The sequence below is a fragment of the Phyllostomus discolor genome, chromosome 7 (assembly GCF_004126475.2).
Source record: "Phyllostomus discolor isolate MPI-MPIP mPhyDis1 chromosome 7, mPhyDis1.pri.v3, whole genome shotgun sequence".
Taxonomy (NCBI): Eukaryota; Metazoa; Chordata; class Mammalia; order Chiroptera; family Phyllostomidae; genus Phyllostomus; species Phyllostomus discolor.
Genome location: NC_040909.2, coordinates 116,742,081 through 116,760,873, shown reverse-complemented (window position 1 = coordinate 116,760,873; position 18,793 = coordinate 116,742,081). Strand labels below are relative to the sequence as shown.

At 39.1% G+C, this 18,793-nt stretch overlaps 1 protein-coding gene and 1 long non-coding RNA gene across 8 annotated transcripts in view; one reads left to right on the top strand and one right to left on the bottom strand.

Moving 5' to 3' along the window:
- OXR1 (oxidation resistance 1) overlaps positions 1-18,793 on the bottom strand; it is a 376,616-nt gene that overhangs the window by 86,131 nt on the left and 271,692 nt on the right. The window contains exon 1 of one of the 7 annotated variants that reach the window (XM_036031347.1): positions 16,257-16,345. The exons of the other annotated variants lie outside the window; for them this stretch is intronic. Coding sequence (XP_035887240.1) covers positions 16,257-16,275 — 19 coding nt within the window. The 5' untranslated portion in view covers positions 16,276-16,345. Of the gene's footprint in view, positions 1-16,256; positions 16,346-18,793 lie in introns of those variants that run through there. 7 annotated transcript variants of the gene reach the window in all.
- On the top strand, positions 487-18,219 carry LOC118501763. Its single transcript, XR_004904419.1, has 3 exons — positions 487-1,453; positions 7,679-7,683; positions 18,207-18,219. It is a non-coding gene; the product is annotated as an uncharacterized LOC118501763 (long non-coding RNA).

The window sequence follows — 18,793 nt, the reverse complement described above, 5'->3', positions numbered from 1 at the left end:
CTAACTACCAGGGTTCGTTTGTGCTGAGGGCTGGCAAGAAGTACAGAGAATTTTATGCAGAGGCTGTACTGCGGAGGAAACAGAGAGACACTAGATGACTGGGCATCTGTAGGAAGAATAAGGAAGAAGGAGAAAAAACAAATTAGGTGTCTACAAAATTGAAAATCACACACATCTAACAATGTAACACCCTAAAACTACAGAGCCTCTTGGGGGCATAACCTAAATTAAAGAAGCACAAGGCACAGCACCTGAGTGTCAGCAGTTGCCATTCAGAGTCACAATGAAAATGCCCTCCACCATCCCATGACTCACTTATTTCTCCTAATACATATTTGTCTGAGGGAAAATCTTAGGTGCTCTGGTTTATTCCATAAAATCCAAACCAATAGACCCAAATATAGCACAGGAGAAAAACTCCTTGTGGTTAAAGCAGGAAGGCTTCTGGAAGCAAAGTCTTGTTCATCCACTGACTCACTCTGTAAACATGAGGCACCTACTAAACCAGTCAGGCGACGGCGGTTCCTCTGTGAACAGGACAAGGTCTGCGTCTGGGGATGCTGGCCGAGTTTATTAGCTTCTGAGAACCATTCTCAGGTTTCTATAGGCAGGAGCCGGAAAATATAAAACACATGACCACAAACACTGCCACTTCATAAGCGACAGAAGAGCTTGGTTTTTCTTTTTAATAGCTTAAGGAATCTCTTTTCCTCCCTTTTCCAAAAGCAAAAAAAAAAAAAATGATATGTTTGGAATGGGTAGGTGCATTAAGGGTTTATGCGATGTTGAAAGGAGTGCCTGTGTATATGACAAATACACACCAGTTTAAAGGGTTTGCTATTGACCGTGTAACATCAAAAGGCCTTAGTCTGCTCTTGCCAGCACAGACTCTCAGCAGGGTAAAGTCAGTACAGGACGCTCTTTTAAATACTGAAGCTGGGTGAGTAGGTAGCTCAGCATTCCATCAGTCAACCATACAGTGATCAGCCAGTGAGGAGTGCCCCAAGGAGAAGAAAATGGGGCATCAACACAGGCACCCTTGACTGCTTTAAAAACACACACACACACACACAACTAAGACATTACATCTAAGATCAATGGCCCATAATATTCACAAAGTATAACATCTACCACAGAATAATTTTTGAGAAAGGGAGCTTGACAGGTTTTTTAAGTCTTCTGGCGTTTACCAGGACTACGCCTAAAACTGCCCCCAAACCGATGAATATGTCTTGTTTCTAAAATCCTCTGCAGAAAGATTCTCTGGCATCTTGTTCAATGATTAAGCCTTTTTTACTGTAAGAAACTTTTTTTCCTTTTAGTTATTTTTAAAACATCTACAGCACAAGACTATCTTTTGGCATTTAAAAATTATTAAAAATTCGATCGTACTCAAAAGTAGATAGAAGAATATCATGGCCCATCATATAGGTTAAAAAATTTTCAAGATTTTGTATCACTTATTGCTATTTTCTTTGCCAAAACATTTTAAAGCAAATCCAAGACATCTAATTCACCCCTATACGCTTCAGAGTACACATCTAAATTTTAAAAGATTTGAACATTCATGTTAACCGTTGGGTGCTATTATCACACCTGATGAAATAGCACTCATTCCTTTGTAGAATCCAAGACCTAGTCCTTGCCCACGCTCCCCGCTAGGTAACAATGTCTTTTTGCAGTTTGCTTCTTGAACCATAGTCTAAACAAGGTCTACACATTACAGTTGGTTAAGTCTCTAGGCATCTAGACCAGGGTTTCTCCAATTCTCATGTGCAAAGGAATCATTTAGAGATCTTACTACTCGGTCAAGTCAGGGGCAGGACCGGAGAAACTGCATGTCTAACGATCTCCCAGATGGCACTAATGTTGCCAGACTCGAAGTGGACTACACCCGGAGCAGTAACATCCCAGCAAAGTCCCCCTGGTTTTTGTTTGTTTGTTTTCTCCAGGCCACTGGCTTATTGCAGAAACAGTCAGTGATCCTGGGCTACGCCCAAGGTCTGGATGTCCGTTTGTTTTTGTGGGATATTACTGAACTTATTCTTCCATTACCCTTATTTTCTCTAAATAATGTTAGCTCAAAACACATGAATAAATCTAACCTTACCTTTTGGGTAGGGGTATCTTAAGAAGTATTCTGTGATTCAAATAATTATTCAGTCTGTGTGACTATCATTGGTGTTCTGGTTGACTGTCATGTTAAAGGGCCAGCTCTAGAGAAATATTACTATGATTTAACTTCTACCTCCATCAATTCCTACTTATATAACCTCGGACAAGTTCATTCCCCCCAAGAGTCAGTTTTCTCGGCTGTAAAATGGGTATAATAATATTAATAATATCTGTCTTATAGAGTAACTGTGAAGAATGACACAAGCTATTATTGTTATTGATTTTGTAATCTTTTTTGTCTGAATTGAAATAGTTTAGTTTGGGGGACTTTTCTTCTAAGTCCTTAAGCTAACTTTTTAGCTCTTTGTTCATCTTAGGGAGTGTGTCATTCATTCATGTAAATCTATATAAATTATATACCATTTTGGTGTGTGATCATTAATAAAGACACATTTTGACATGACGAGTGGGGCTTAGTGAGAGAGTAAATCTTCAGGAGATTTACCGAAGTTGAGCTGATGAGGCACTCTAATATTTCATTATCTTTTTGAAACAGGCTACTGACATTGGGAGAGAATCCCCAATTAAACTTGATCCTTTGAGGAATCTAGGAGTCCAGGGAAAGAAGCCTGGGGCAGCCCGAAACAGCACTGTGCCTTCTGCGTCTATTTTAGGACGACAGGAACACAGCACATGATTTACACGGACATGAAGTCGGCAATTGTAGGTTAAGCCGTGACTTGTGAATTAATTTTCCCCTTTACATAAATTCAGTCGGCACACAGTCACTTAGAGTCATTTTCACAACAAGCCAGTGCTGGCCTAGACGATCAGCACCAAAAGTGCCTTGGGCAATGAGCCCAGCGCTGTTCTGCACTTTGCTCTTTGCTCTTTTTCCGTGTGAGTTTGATTTTCTCAAATGTCTTTCCTATGAGACTACAAATGTATTTGTTTCAGAGATGTATTCTGTTAGTTTAAGGTGACGGAGAAAAATATGTGAGCACAGAATCGGCAGAGTACTAGGACAAAAGCGAAATAATCGAAGGGAATGTTTTGAAAGTCAGTTCCTTTTGAAGAGTTATTGGCAAGGCAGCCATATGGTAACAGAAGAGTAGTGATATTACCGCAGCCTTACTATTAGGCAGTATTTTGGAATCATAGGTATTTATGTGTGATACAAATCAAGAATAACTGGAAATCATATGGTAAACTACGGAATTATATCTAACAACAAAAGGCAGCAAAATTTAAAGGAAAAAAAGAGAGACTGGTATTTAAAAAGTACCTTCCCCCTTTTCTAGCTATGATACAGAAATAACACCTACATACACCTAAATCCAGATCCATGCAGAACAAGCATCCGTGAAGAAGGACCACCTGTCTGTCATCAGAGAACAGAGTATTTCATGACACATGTTTTAGTTCCAAACACTTGACCACATTTAGCCTGAAGTTATTGATGAAAAGCCAGACATGAAAAGGAATTAGATAGAATGAGAGTATCCAGAAACAAAATAGCATTTTATAAACCTATTTAGATTTTAAGCCACAGCAGCCTTCCAGATAAAAAGCACAGAAAATGTGCTCTGTAATCAATCCATCTATCCAAAAGTGGATGACACTACCAAGCTGGGTGTGTACCTAGGTACACACTTAAGCACATGAGTACTGAGGTACATAAGTACTACCACTTGAAGGGAGTATCTATTTTCACATTAAGTATAAAGAACACAATTTTTTCTCCCTAAACCTTTTATTAAGATCTGAAGGGTAGGTCTAATTGCACTGTGTTGTATCTTTCTTTATTGCTAATATTTGCATGATCTAAATCTCCTAGGAAAACTTCTGCCTTCCCATTCTATATTTAGGTTTAGGGAGCATATCTATAATATTTTCTCAATGAGTATAGACATCTTCTGTCTTTTTGATTAGACTGCGAACTAAAATACTCCCACTGCCTCCTATGTTAGTTTCTAAACTGCAAATATGTAGCATTATTTTTTGCACTGACTGCTGATGAGGGGTACATGAGTACATAAAGTTGTAAAAAATAGCAGACATGGCAATTTCCTCAGAACAGAGGACTGAAGTTTTACTGAAGGGATTTTGATTAGAGGATATTGTTCATTAAATTACTGTACCAGTAATATGTTCCCAAGAAAATGTGTGTTGAAAATCACTGAATGTATTTATCAGTTTTTATTGGAATCTAATCTCTCCTAGTAGATTGTGATCTTTTACAGCATGACCTAGTTCATTACTGGCACACAGTATTGGTGGCACACAACCATAAATATCTGGTGAATGAATTAATGAATAAATACAGAACACGATGAAAACATATTACACGTCCACTAAGCACTCCAAATGTGACTCACATCAATAAAATTGTTTATATTTTTCAATTCAATTTTTAACTACTTAAAAATTAAAGCCACAAAGATATTTTGATAGACTTTTTGTGTGCTCAAAAAGACTACTAGATACATGCAAAATGAGATACATAAACAACTCAAGGGTGACTATTTCTGAAGACACTTAATTTGCCACCTTCATTTCACGTTCCATTCACATGCGTGTAAAACACAGTCGCTTCCCATCCTCAGATAACACTATCAAGAGTCACTATAAAAGTAGTGGTGAGATGTTAGAAAACTTAAGGTCGTATTTGTGTATGTGTGGAATCCACTCTAAAAAAGTTCAATCATTTCCGTAGTCTCTCCCTGCTCTCCTTTCTGCACCTCAACCCTTATCACTAGCCCATTCATCTTCCCTGTCTTTCGTTTCTGAACGAGTGTTTGAGACATTTAATCAGCATTTTCTGCTCCTGCAATGATTTCCACGCCTGAGAACCATTTCCCTTGATCCAGAAGCATCTCTCTTGCTCTGTTGACTCTGCTGTATTCCTCCAGGCTTCACACGGGAGGTCAGGCCCCACCTCCTACAGCAACGGCTGGAGGAAAATCCTCCAAAAATCCCATATGATCTTTTCTTGGGCATAATGCTGCAGAATACTTCCAGCGATTCCCACTTAACAGTCCTGTCTGTTCACGGAATATCGGTGCAGCCGTGATCCATGAACAAGCAAGCGGCCCACTGACCTCCGGCCCGCTCCACCGTGCCCCAGTCATGCGGGGCTACTGGGTGAAATACAACAGTCTAGTCGGCTGAAAATGAAGGAGACCTCTGGGGAGTGATCTCAGATCTTTGAATGAAATAAGTATCTTATTCATCTTGTATCTGTCTGGCTCTCAAGAGACAGGCTGTTTTGAATTAATTAGTAGTATTGCTACAGAGTTCTGTGGTTGCTGATATCTTTCACTGAGAGATTGACTCTTTCTGAATCTGAATCTGTAAGAGAAGGTAATTTTATGGATGACCTCAAGATATTAACTAGCTGATCTCTGATTTTTAACATTAATTTTGATTACATAGAAATAGTCTTGACAGAAAACATTTTTAACACACACCATTCTATTGGAAAATGAATTTCTATGTAGAATACTGCCTGCCTGACAAAGGATATATATATATCCTTTGGTACATAAATATGTACCTTATTTTTGGACTATAAGACACACCCCCCCGTCCCAAATTTGGGAGGAATAATGGTTGTTAATGCTGCTGTTGAGTTCTGTTTACATTTACATTGGTGAAATATTATGTCATTTATGTTATTGAATATTTTATCACTTTTTTTGCTTCAAATTTTTTTTCTTATTTTCCTCTAAAACCTAGGTGCGTCTTAATAGTCCAAAAATATGGTATATAAATATATTTTTTAACTAGAAATGTCTGAAGTTCTTCTAATCTTGAATACATAAAACAATCAGGGGGGCACCATTCGTGTTACTTTAAAAATTCAGCCATGTACCTCCACCCCTTGGTTTGAAAAAAATTATTTTCCTAATCCACACCAGTGATTTCCAGATAGAAACATTTTCAGTGTCTTGTCCTTGTAGCAGAGATGTCTGACCCTACTTTCAAGATGCTCTGAGACCATAACTGGGTTGTACTAAGACTGCTCAAATGGCCAGAGTTCAGACAGTTCATAGACTGTGGAATAATTCGTAGTTGGTATATTTCAAGGCTAAGCTTTTACTACCCATTGGGATATTTTTCAAATGTCCAACATGAACTTTTAGATGCTTTGTGCTTATTTCACTCTCACTGATGACCAGAGAAGGGAAAAGGTATGCATTCGAGTCTCCTTCAAATACATACAACTCCTTCTGTCCTATTACCTTTTTAATAAAGTTAGTTTATTATTTATGTACTACTTTTACCTTTTCAATTTGCTAATGCCCTCATTTAATTTCCCCTGATCAATGCTGGAGTGGGTGGAGACCGGGGAATTAAGGCACAGAAAATAGTCGTAACCATTTTATATAGGATGAGATACTGGCAAAATAAATAATTTTTCTAAGGTTATACAGTTACTTAATGATTGTAGGAAGAGACTGCTAATTACCTAATATCCACTCTGCCATCTTCCTTCCTGATTTTATTTGGAATCACAATATATTTAGCAAAAAAAAAAGCTAATTTTTTACTTTTTTTCTAGGTAGTTCTGACACAGTTCTAGACACTGAGACATGAGCTGAAGTCTGTTAAAGATTTCTCAGAAAGTTTTTACCTCAATGATACAGTAGCCATTACTTCCTGCCTCCACATTCCTACTGTCTGGAAGATGGATGTGATGGCAAGAACTATAGCAGCCTTCTTAGAACCATGAGACAAAGTCTAAGAAAATTGTAAAGAGACCCCAGTTTTGACATCCTGAGCCTGTATCAGTGACTTCCTACTTCTGGACTTCCTTTCACAAGAGAAAAATAAAACTTTACATGTTTAGACGACTGGGGCCTTTACTTACAGACCAAGGCAATTCCTCACTATCAGTGTAGGAACTTGAACACAGGTTCTCAGGTTCCAGCTCTGTCATCTTCCATTGACTGTTTTAGATGATGATGTCTGCTAATTCCTAGACCACAAATTTGACTTGTTTTTATTCCTGCAATCATGAGACAGTGCATTCAACATCAAGTCCTAGAGCATGAGAAAAAGGCTACTGTCGCATCTTGGATTTTATTTTATTTTTTGAATTTTTATAAGAGTTTATTTGTACCAAACTAAAGACATGCCAGGGAGCAAGATATTAAATGCTCCCACATCTTGGATTTTAATTGGTTGCCTCTATAGCCCTAAGCAAAATATAAAAGTAGCCAAAAGCTATTTTTGGCATTTCTCACTAATTTTTTTTTAATGAGTTTCTTTTTCCTCCTGGCACTCAATACCCTTTGGCATCTACTATCAATTCCTGTCCCCAGTCAAAGCTGATGTGATGAGAGGAGGAATGTAGAACTAGCATTACTGAAGTAATTTATGGGGACACGATTATTTTAAGAGGATATCTGCAGTTGGTAAGAAAGACCTGTAAATCCAGTAGAACCTCTAGGATTTGAGAGTGAGGGGTTCTCCTGTTATTCCTCATCTAACCTAAGCAACTCCTCTCTCCAAGTCAGCCCCTTAAACTTCCTCTCACCCCCTCTGCACCCCCTCCCAGGCCAGGTGGTGTGGCAGCACAAAGCAGGGATTGGGTGCTCATTGTGAAGACCGCTACATCCTAGAATTCAGAGAGTGCTAGAAAGGGGGAAGGCAAGGGATGTGCTTTTGATTATTCTCTATACATTTAACAAATATCCTCAGTAGACATATTAGCTACCCATCAGGAAATACAGATCAGGTAGTTAAAAGCTTTTTACATTGTAATGAATGTTTGGCATGATACTCAACTCTTTAATCATTATTCTTCCTTGTACCTTCCTCTTTTGTTATCTGCTGTCATGTTACTTGGGGTAAAATATCTACTTCCTTTTTCAGATTGTTCTATCTTAGTCTTTATGCTCCTTCTATGTGCATGTCAATTCTATTGTGCCTATCATGTGAAAAAAAATATTTAAAAAGTAAAATAAAATGAAGCACATTCAAGCTAAAGACTTGGTTTCTAGCCCCAGACGATTCATAGGCTTAATGGCCTTGGGCACAACATTTACCATTCCTGCCCCTCATTTTTGTAGCTAAAAAATGGTGAGGTGGGTTCGCCTTGGGAAGGCCCTTTTCAGTTCCAAGGTTTTGATTTAAGCTGTTGTTTACACACAGCCATTAATCTTTGCAACAACCTTATGGGGAAGGAGAGTAACATCATCCCCATGCTGCTGATGAAGAAACAAGACGTAAAGAAGGCTCACTGACTTGTCTGCTGTTGTACACCTGGCAGGTAGCTGTGCAAGGACCTGAACCCAGGTAACAGCTGACTTTCAGCTCTGCAGAGAAATCTGAGCCACCACTTCCCTCCACAAAGAGAGGACGGAGGAGGTCACGGGGGTGAGATTTTTCAGGCTCGTCTATAAAGTTATAAGCAGAGGCAGGTGTTTCACTCTTTTGAGACTCGGGGTTGTAACTTGCAGGGACAGCAAACTGCATTCAGATCACACTGACTCTTATTTTGTGTCACAGCATTACTATTTTCACCCAGGGCCCCAAACCTGCTCTAGATCTTACAGTTGTCAAACGTCACCTCAAGATGGAGGATCCTGCCACTCAAGTTTAAAAAAAAGAAAAAGCCATTGATTAAAAGTAATGTTTTCCCTCATCTTCATACAGAATAATGATGCTTTTGTGCTGATATATGTGAGATAGATTTATTTATTTATTTATTTAATTCTCATTGGAGGATATGTTTATTGATTTTAGGGAGAGAGAAGGAAGAGAGAAGCAGAGAGAGAGAGAGATATCAGCTGGCTGCCTCCTGTACATACCCCGATTGGGGATTGAAACTGGGATCTACGTATGTGCTCTGACTGGGAATTGAACCCATGGCCTTTTGGTATATGGGACAACACTCCAACCAACTGAGCCACCCAGCCGGGGCATGAGCTCTCTATATTCTAGGGGATAATGTAAATTCTAGAAGTATTTCTGTGTTGGTATTCTTGACTTTAATACTATTATATATACCAACCAATAGAACACATGCATCTATGGGTTTAAACTTATTATTTTATCAAACAAATAAAAACAGAATATGAGCACTGGCAGTAACAATGACTTAGTTTGACAAATATAACAGCCTCTATTTTTACCACAGCCTTCAGGGCACGTGGCAGGAGTTGGAGGAGCGGAAGCCTGGCCCAGCAGTCTGCACACTTAAGCTCTGTTCCTGGGACCAGGGCTGACTTACTCAGTGATCATGTGCCTGTCAGCTGACTTCCCTCCAACGTTCAGATGTTAGGGTTTGGGAGGGTTTCCTAACTCATTAATGCTTTAGCTGTTGGTATAACTGTGTTTGGAGATTTTAAAAAGGATCAGCTGTGGGTGGGGTGAGCCTAAGACTTGAGTCTTAGACAACTTAGCATGAGGCATTGCTGGTCCTTTTAGTGAGAGTTTAAATTTAACTTCACTATTTCTAAATGTTGTCTCGCTCCTTCAATCTTGTCTCTTTTTCATTTGGTAGGAAAAACATCTCAATGGTACAGAGGAACAAGAGGAAGGAAGAGAAAGAGGATGATTTTGTCTCCTCCTCACCCCCTCCTCCCTCTATGAATCTGATTATACTCTTTCCTAATGATCTGGTTGAGTGTTATTTGGAGAGTTAGTCAGTTACACATTAGATGGAAGAAGGAATTCCTCATTTTTGAGCAAGGGGAAGCCCCAGAGATTTCAAAATTCTCCTCAGACATTGCTTCACCCCTTCATTTGTTCAACAACTTCTGAGTGCTGCACATTATGCTCAGCTCTGAGGATATGAAAACAATAAAGATAGGGTGCCTGCACCCAAGGGACTGCCAACAGGTCAGAGGCATGAGCTATCTGAACTCATCTTCACACTACACTATGGTGAGCGTGCAGATGAAAGAGGACAGCATGGAGGAGATGTGCACCTAGAAAGAGTCAAAGAAGTAGTTTATCAGTTAACATTGGTGGGCAATGGAAGAAAAAAAAATGGCCATTTTTTACATACTGTAAGTTTTGTAGTAATGGACTTTAAAAATGAATATTTAATCAACCCAAATTGTAGAACAGGCAATGTGCCAGGTAGCACTAAAATCTATAAAAGCATCAGTTTTGGAGTTGGACTGATAGAATTACAACCCCATTTCTGTCTACAAGTATGACCTTGGGCGAGTTGTCTGACGTTTCAAAATATTTCTTCATTTAGAGAATGGAGATTATTAAAGTATCGACACCTCATGGGCTTGTATGAAATTTAAATCACAGAACACACGGAAGCTCAGTCTTTGGCATCTGGTAAGATGGTATGTGTTCAATAAATCCTAGTTATTAGTAAGTACTTTACATACATTTTCTCATTGAACTCTTGCAGTAATCCAATGGACAGGCTTTCCTAAAATCAGGTCTATGTGTAGAGTGTAAAGAACACAGGAGATACTAGGGAGGTAGGTTCTAATCCATGAAAGACTTTGTGTGCCATACAAGGAGTGTGGAATACACAGAGCAGGCAGTAGATGATCTGTAAGGGTTCTTAAAAGAGAGAACCAATGAGCTGTGTGTGCAGATGTGTAGGAATGCCAGGTATGGTTGGTTGACTCCAATAGGCTACCATTAATTATTAGGCTTAGCTGGCTTGAGGCGGAGAAAGCTATAATTTTTTCGATATCATTCTGAGTATGTTTTAGAAGGATCATTAAGTATGGATAATGGATTGGAAGGGAAAGGAGAAATAAGAAAGGTTGGGAGTCACTCTGAGTAACAGTAGCATGGGAAATCCTAACTGCAGTACCACAGACCTTCAGAAGGGGTGGCTGGCAGACCCCCGTGTCTCCAGCCTCCGCCTTCTCCTCATGGCAGAAGCTTTAGGACTTGCCTCCATGCTAACGCTTTCAGCTATGAATTGCACCAACACTGGTAATGTTTCCAGACTGTTTTTTTGTGTTGTTGTTGTTTCTAAGGGGCATGAGGGTTTAATCACGTCTTAAGAGGCAGCAAGTAAGCTCCTGCCTGGAACTGGAAGAACTAAATATCAGAGTGATTGTTTCTTGGCTGTAGGGGAGAAGCAGAAAACAGATGCTCTGAAAACAGCAGTCCCCAACCTATTTGGCACCAGAGACCGATTTCCTGGAAGACAGTTTTTCTAGGGTCAGGGTTGGTTGGGGAGATGCTTTTGGGATGAGTGGAGCACATTACATTCAGCTCACCTCCTGCTGTGCGACCTGTTTCCTAACAGGCTCGGACCAGCGCTGGTCCATGGCCCAGGGGCTGGGGACCCCTGCTCTAAAAGCATTTGGGTCGTTTGATATCTTTTTGTCACCTTCATATGTTGATGTCATCATCATTAACTTTCTAGTGATTCAAAAGTAGTAAATCATGTAATAGTAGAGATGATATAAAAATGCAAATATGCAGGCAGGAAGGGACAAAAGTAGGTTTACACTTGTGAGTATGCCAAACAGAGTTTATTTTTTTTTAAAGATTTTATTTATTTATTTTTAGAGGGGGGGGGGGGGGGGGGAGGGAGAGGAGGGAGAGGGAGGGGGAGAGAGAGAGAGAGAGAGAGAGAGAGAGAGAGAGAAACATCAATGTGCGGTTGCTGGGGGTTATGGCCTGCAACCCAGGAATGTACCCTGGCTGGGAATCGAACCTGGGACACTTTGGTTCCCAGCCCGCGCTCAATCCACTGAGCTACGCCAGCCAGGGCTTATTCTTGTATTATTATTTATTGCTTAATTATTGTATTATTTATTATCATTATTAATCTACTCTTGCCCACCCCTATGTATTTCCATAGGGTTAACTTTTTTCTTTTACACCATTGCCAATATGTCACTTTATTATTACTATTTGAATGTCATCATGGGTGGGACTGGGGGCATTTGTTTTTGTATTTTCCTATATTAAAAACTCATACTTCCTTTTTAGGAAAAAACCCGAAAGATAATGGGAGAAAGAGGCTTGTCTTTTTCTGATCGTGCTAAGCCAGGCAACTCTCAATTTTCCACTTAACTGGAAGGCATGCATTTAAAGAAAATCATTGAGAGTAGATGGTTCTATACATACTTCTATGTTTTCAGTTATTTTGCTCAGCCATTTAAATAAGGACAGTGGAGTATTTTGAACACAGACTCTGAGCCAGGGTCTTGGGTTTCAATCCTGGCTCTGACTCTTGCTTAGCTTGTTTGACCTTAAGCAAATTTCTTAATCTTTTTGTGTCATAACTTCCTCATTTGTGAAATGGGGTGTAATTGTACCTAATAAATAGGGTTTGAGGGGAGGATATATATACTCAACAAATATTTACTGAGGGCATATTATGCACCAGGCTCTGCTCTTTATAGTAGGGATAGAATAGGAAAAAAAAAAGAGATGAAATTCCTTCTGTATAGAGTTTGCATTGCAGTTAACAACACGAATATGAACACACATACACGTGTTAGGGATAAGTGCTGAGGAGAATAAAAGGGCAGAAAAGAGGGACGTGAACTTCTGAGGGGCTGGAGAGGTTTGACGTTATATGGATGTGTTCAGGGGAGGTCACACTGAGAAATCAACTTCTCAACGATGACCGAACAAAGCCAACAGCTGGCCAGCCATGCCAATCTCTGTGGGCGGAGCCACCAAGGCAGAGGGAACAGTCATTACAAAAGTCTTGAGAAAGAACGTATCTGGTGTGTTCAAGGAATAGCAACAAGGGCAGTGTAGTAGGAGTGGAGCGGATGAGGAAGAACTGGCAGGAAGTAAGATGTGTGTTCTGTGTGTTTGTGTTTCTGTGCCAGGGAAGGCTCTATGAAGATACAAGTTCATGTGCAAATTCTATGTCAGTTTAAATCTTTATGTAAAATAGAGCCTGGTAAGTAAATAACACTGGGGCCCAACAAATAGGCAATAAGGTTTGGTTGCTTCAATCAAACCAAGCAACTAAAATACACAAAACACAGAAAGACCACTAATGCTGGCAACCCCCCCTCTTCCCCCAACTCTCCCAACACGTGTGTCCTTGACAGCAATGATTTAGACAAAAATGTCATACAATGATTCCAAAGTCCACTGCTAAACATGCATACATCAGTTTTTCTAAAGCCAAAGCCTTACAGTAATTTACCGATTGAGTTGTCTCTTACCTGGAAGGGACAAAAGCAGGGAAAGAATTGGGGAATCTCAGTAATGTCTTATTTTTACCACCACAGAGTGGCTGTAGGCTATGGTTCTGCTAACTAAACAAAGGACATAAGCACTCGGAGACTGTCAGGGGTTCAGCACTGGGATTCAAAATAGCCAGGACCGTTATAGCAAGGATGTTTTCTGAAGATACATTTCACAGTTCTCCTTGGATTTCAGACAGAGCAATGGGTCATAACATCATTTCTAAGGACAAGTAAAATGTAGAGCTTATTCCCTTTGTTGGGGACAGAGTCTATAATTGCTTTTTTCCCCTCACATTTCCTCTCACAGTCTAATTATGTTTTGTTTAATGTTGATGCTAAAATTTATCATTGAACAGTACTTCATTGTTTATAAAGTGCTCTCATATACATTTAATATTCAATATTTTTACTGGCCACATCGTTTTTACAAACTGCCCTAACAATCCAGTGATGAAGAAATTACTCATGTGATTTCTATTCTTTGATGGATAATTTGAAGCTCTGAGGACAATTATTGGATCAGTAAGTACACACAGGATCAGAGCTGTGACTTGAACCCAGGTCTTTAGTTTAAAAAGCCTGTACCCTGTCCATTTCACTACAGCAATGCATCAGTAATTAAATTACTAACAAAATTCTCTGCATATTTTCCAGAGGTGTTCAGTTGAGACGGATGGTCCAAGGATAGGTAGAAGCCGGGGGCAAGGCAATCAGGGTGGAGGAAGGTGGTGAGGAAAGGGCAGTGTCAGCTATAAAAAAGCCACAGCAAGCAAATAAGAAAACCCCCGATACTCTCACAAAGTTTAAATGTGAAATGTGCAGCCTTTAGCATATTATGCAAGTAATAGATTTATCTTTTTTTTACTGCAATATGTCATCAAACTTAAGATAGCATTGATTATAAGATATGCCACCAAGACAGAAAAAAGAAAAAGTAAACCTTGCCAGTTAAACTATGATGTGCCATTGATCCTAAGTTACTTTCAGATTTTAAAAAGTTAAAAGGTAAAAGAATGATGCACCTTAACACCAAGAAACTGTAGTACTGGTACCTGCAGAGAGTATGAAAATTCTCAAAAATCAGTCATAATCTAACTTTACTAGACAATCAATAAGCATTTATTAAGTGGCTATGGATATGTACAAAGAAGCAAAATGCAGCATCTCGGTGAAGAGGCTTAAGTGCTACATATGAAATATTAATTGCTATCCTTCAGTTTCACAATGATTGACGACCACTATGGAAAAAATGGATTCACTCGTGCAGAAAGATGTCCGAGTGTGCAAGTGCCGGACGGTGTACGGAACGGGAGAGAGGGGAAGGGGGAAGAGTCAGGAGGAAGGAAGCAGCTGGGGAAGGGAAGGACGGGTAGGAGGGCAGTAGTAAAACGGAAGGAGGGGTCTACTTTAGCCAAGAGCTTCACTGAACTTTAAGAGCGGTCTGAATCTTATCTGTATCAGAGCTGATCTTATAAAGTATACTTGTCCTATATGTGAAATCATGCTTTAAAACACCAGCTTTGAAAAGGACAGCATGGATTTCTGTAACCTCTATAACTTCCTACATAAGACTGAAGATTTGTCTACTCTTCAAAAGAGTGAAAACTGAAAACTAGACAATTTTAATACCTCTCAAATTTGAACTAAAAGTGATGATTAAATATTGGGCATTGCTTGGAAATAAAATTTTGTTATGACTGGTTGTCAACCTCCATGATGATTTAAAAGTTTTAGATCTTGCGATTAAAGTTAAAAAGTCATTTGGGCTAAATATTTTACTTGGGCATTTTGTATGTATTATGATTATCATCACAAAATCTGTGTGCTGAACTGGAAAAATGAAATTAGACTGTTTATTTCTAATTTAAAACATTTCTGTTTCTGCAATGAGAACGTCATAAACAAATTGCTTTATAATGTGAAATAATTGCTTTTGGAATTACCCAAATAAAAAAGACACTCAACCTTTTAGCTGTGCATTATGCTCATGAATTTATTATTAATTTGAGAAATAATATCCTGCAACATCATTAAGCTTCATGCCTAAGTGGTAAACTATATTACACATTCCAGTGTTGTCATACAGCTGCTGGTGACTGAGGAAAAACTAACCTAGTAATGGTAATTACTTCTTGTGAAAGAAAAACCCATAAATAAATAATAACGTAGAGCAATTTCATTTTTAAAAGTCAATAATGAATTCCATCTGCTTCATGCCATTAAAAATCAAAGAGGTTACTTACACGCCTCAGATCTTTTTATATCTTTATTGCTCCCATTTAAAAAGTACAAGTCGATCCATCTGTAATGTTATTTTGACTTGGCTAAAACTGGGAAAAAAAATAAAAACTCCTCTCTCTTTCTCTCTTCATTTCTCTGGAGCCTAGAGAACTTAGAGAAATAAAACACTAAAGGAAAACAAGGACATTTGAGCAAACTTTTAAGCGGGTGGTTGGGAGAAGCTACTGAAACGCATTATCAGTCTTTGAAACTCACAGCTCAGCGGTGATAAAAGCCCGATCATGTGCCTCAATCACTGTCATTACCCTAGTTACGCACGATTTTTCAGTTAAGGGCAGGGTCAGGCAATATGGGAACCTACTGACAAGTGACTTCCTGCGAATGAATGCAAAGGTCTCTGAACGACTATTATAAATGTCCGCGGACATGAAGACAGACTCAACATCTCTATGTCTGAATCTATTTTGGGGAGTTCCCTCTTATAGAATCCCAGCAGCAGGACCCACAGCAAATCATAGACAAATAATGTACATGCACAGCAAGTCTTTTTTTAAAAAAAAATTCTATATTTAAATTAGTATTCCAACAGAGTTTACTCCTTCCCCACCGCCCTCACTAAACATTCCCTCTCTGGAGACCAGAGCCAGCAGATCCAAAACCATCTGGATTTTGGAAATATAAAGTCAGCCTTATGTGACTTTCCAAAATGACTTGTTTAAAGCTGAGAGCACTTACACATACCTTTACGTGGGCAGAACATTTCTGAGATCCTCTCTTCAGACTCCTGAGATGGCAATATGCCACCCTCAGGAAGAGAAGGCAAGGATTCTGGTCCCTGTGCGTCCCGGTAACGCAACACTTCCTCTCAGAGACAGCGTCTGGTCCCTGACCCCTGGTGGCAGTGTGTGGGACTCAGAGGTTTCTGTTTCTGCATGCCGTATCTGCCTAATGACTCTGGACTTGCTGCTGGCTCATTGAACATTTTGGAAATAGTGCCAGCACGCTCTATGTAATATGTTACTAAGTTGACCCCACACATTTATCATGGAGTGAGATAACAGAACTCAATAGCTAACTTCTGTACAGTCCCTCATTGTAAAGTGTATCAGTGGCACAGCCACCTTCAACAAATCTCTGTTATTACTGCTAACAGTGCTGACAGGCAGTGGCTCTGAACAGGCCAGGTATTTTGCAACATGCTGCACTTAAATGCTGCTAGTGCTGCCTCCCGCCAGGATCTTCATCAGTGTCGTCATGATATATAGTACACGCTGCTTGGCATCATACTTATTTTTTTTCTGCATTTTTCCCTATGAGGACAAGGAGGGAATTTACCACAACACCCATTATACTGTATTTTGTTGGGGGACGGGAGAGGGATCAACAATCATCGGGCAGAGAAAATGCCAACTCAGGTGGGAAACATCCCTGCCTAGTCCAAGGACTACTGGATGCCAGAATAGATGGACTCTAGAGGCAGGTTAAAAATATATACAAGTCATTTAAAAATATATGCAGTTAGTACATCGTAATGAGCTGACTGATTATAAAGAAAATGAAGTTCACATTGCGGTCAGTTCGTGACAATGACACTCTATGTAATAGTAACGACACCCAGATTGCACATGCAATACAAAACTTAGAGCCTTGGCCAAGTTCTGACAGCTCCACTGTAAGCTACTCACTGACTAGCAAAGTACCTGACCAAGCCAACATGGTTTTAGAGGGACATGGTATAAATTGGAAATATGATTAGTTCTCAATTCTAAATGCATGATGTCTACTCCACAGAACTACATTTGTATCTAACACAGACTCTTTATTTGGCTCCTGTAGGAGTTCGGTAATATCCCCTGTGAATGCTATTAAATAAATAAGACAGCCTATATCAAATTTCTAGTAAAGTTCCGGACACTGCTATAATTAGGAATTTAAAAGATATTAATTTCCACCCTTTTCCATAATGACATGATTGGCTTATTCCAGTCCCAATACTATTTGACTACATTAATGTAATGCTAATGATGACGGTGCCTTCCTATGTGTGATGCTTATCACTTACAAAGTGCTTCAACTAATGTTTTCATATAACAACACAACCACCCTGGGAGATACTGTTTACTGTTAAAGTTTTGCTGAGTCAGCTGTGCAGAGAAAATTAATGAAAGACTGTTTCCTGGTAGCTTTATATGGTGAGCAAAAAGAAAGGGTGGAAGTGTTTTGGGGATGCTCTGACGGCCGTCCTCAAATAATGTAGCATAGCCACAGACGCCCAGGAAACAACAGCAGCAGAGAGAAGGTGGGAATGCATCGGCTCTTTTTGTTTCTCTAAGTGAGACTTCACATTAGAAGAAACTCACCCATAAAATAACCCTCCACAAAACATAGGCATATGGTTTTCAGCCTCTGTAGAAAATGCAACAGGGGGACCTTGACATATTTCCGTCTCACATAGGTGGTAATGCTATCTATATTTGCATTGTGTTGCAATATGAGTAAGAGAGCTATACAGATACACATGTACACACACACTCATATCAAACACTCTTGTGAGCTGGTCATATGCGGGTACGTACAAAAGCAAATATTTATATCTCCACATGTGCCAGAGCTACACGAGATACATATTTCCCAATAGTTTCCCAATAGTTTTCTTCCTATTGCTCTCCTTAGGAATCTGATAGGAATTAGATTTGAATCACTTGTCACCTAAGTGTAGCTCTTTGTAGGCTAAGTATAATTAAATCAATCTTTTAACTTATTTGGAGTTGGTCCACTAGGCATCTGGTAAGCATAGCTTCCAATGAATAACACTGGGTCTTCAGTGTTTCTTCTCTTCGCTGTCCATCACCTGTGGGATCCAGGTTCCCAAGAAGCTCTGATTTTAAACTATTTTTAATGCTGTGGTCAGAAATGCCACTGTTTCCACATCTCCTCTAGTTTTTATTTTATATATTTTATTTTATATAATATTTTATATTTTCATTTAGTTTTATTTATTTTCCTATTTTACTTCTTGATTTTTCCTCATATCTGTATCCATATCCTATAGATTGACCAATTTATGATGATGTGACTTATTTAACATTTTTTTAAAAGTATTTTTTTTTCGATTTTTATTATGGCAAAAACACTTAGCATGAGATGTAACCCCTTAAGAAATTTTAAGTGTACAATACATTATTATTAACTATGATCATGTGACTTTAAATGTCTGTTGGTTTAGTTTTCATGAGATGGATAAATCTGCTCAATTACATAATTGGACCTTGTTTAAA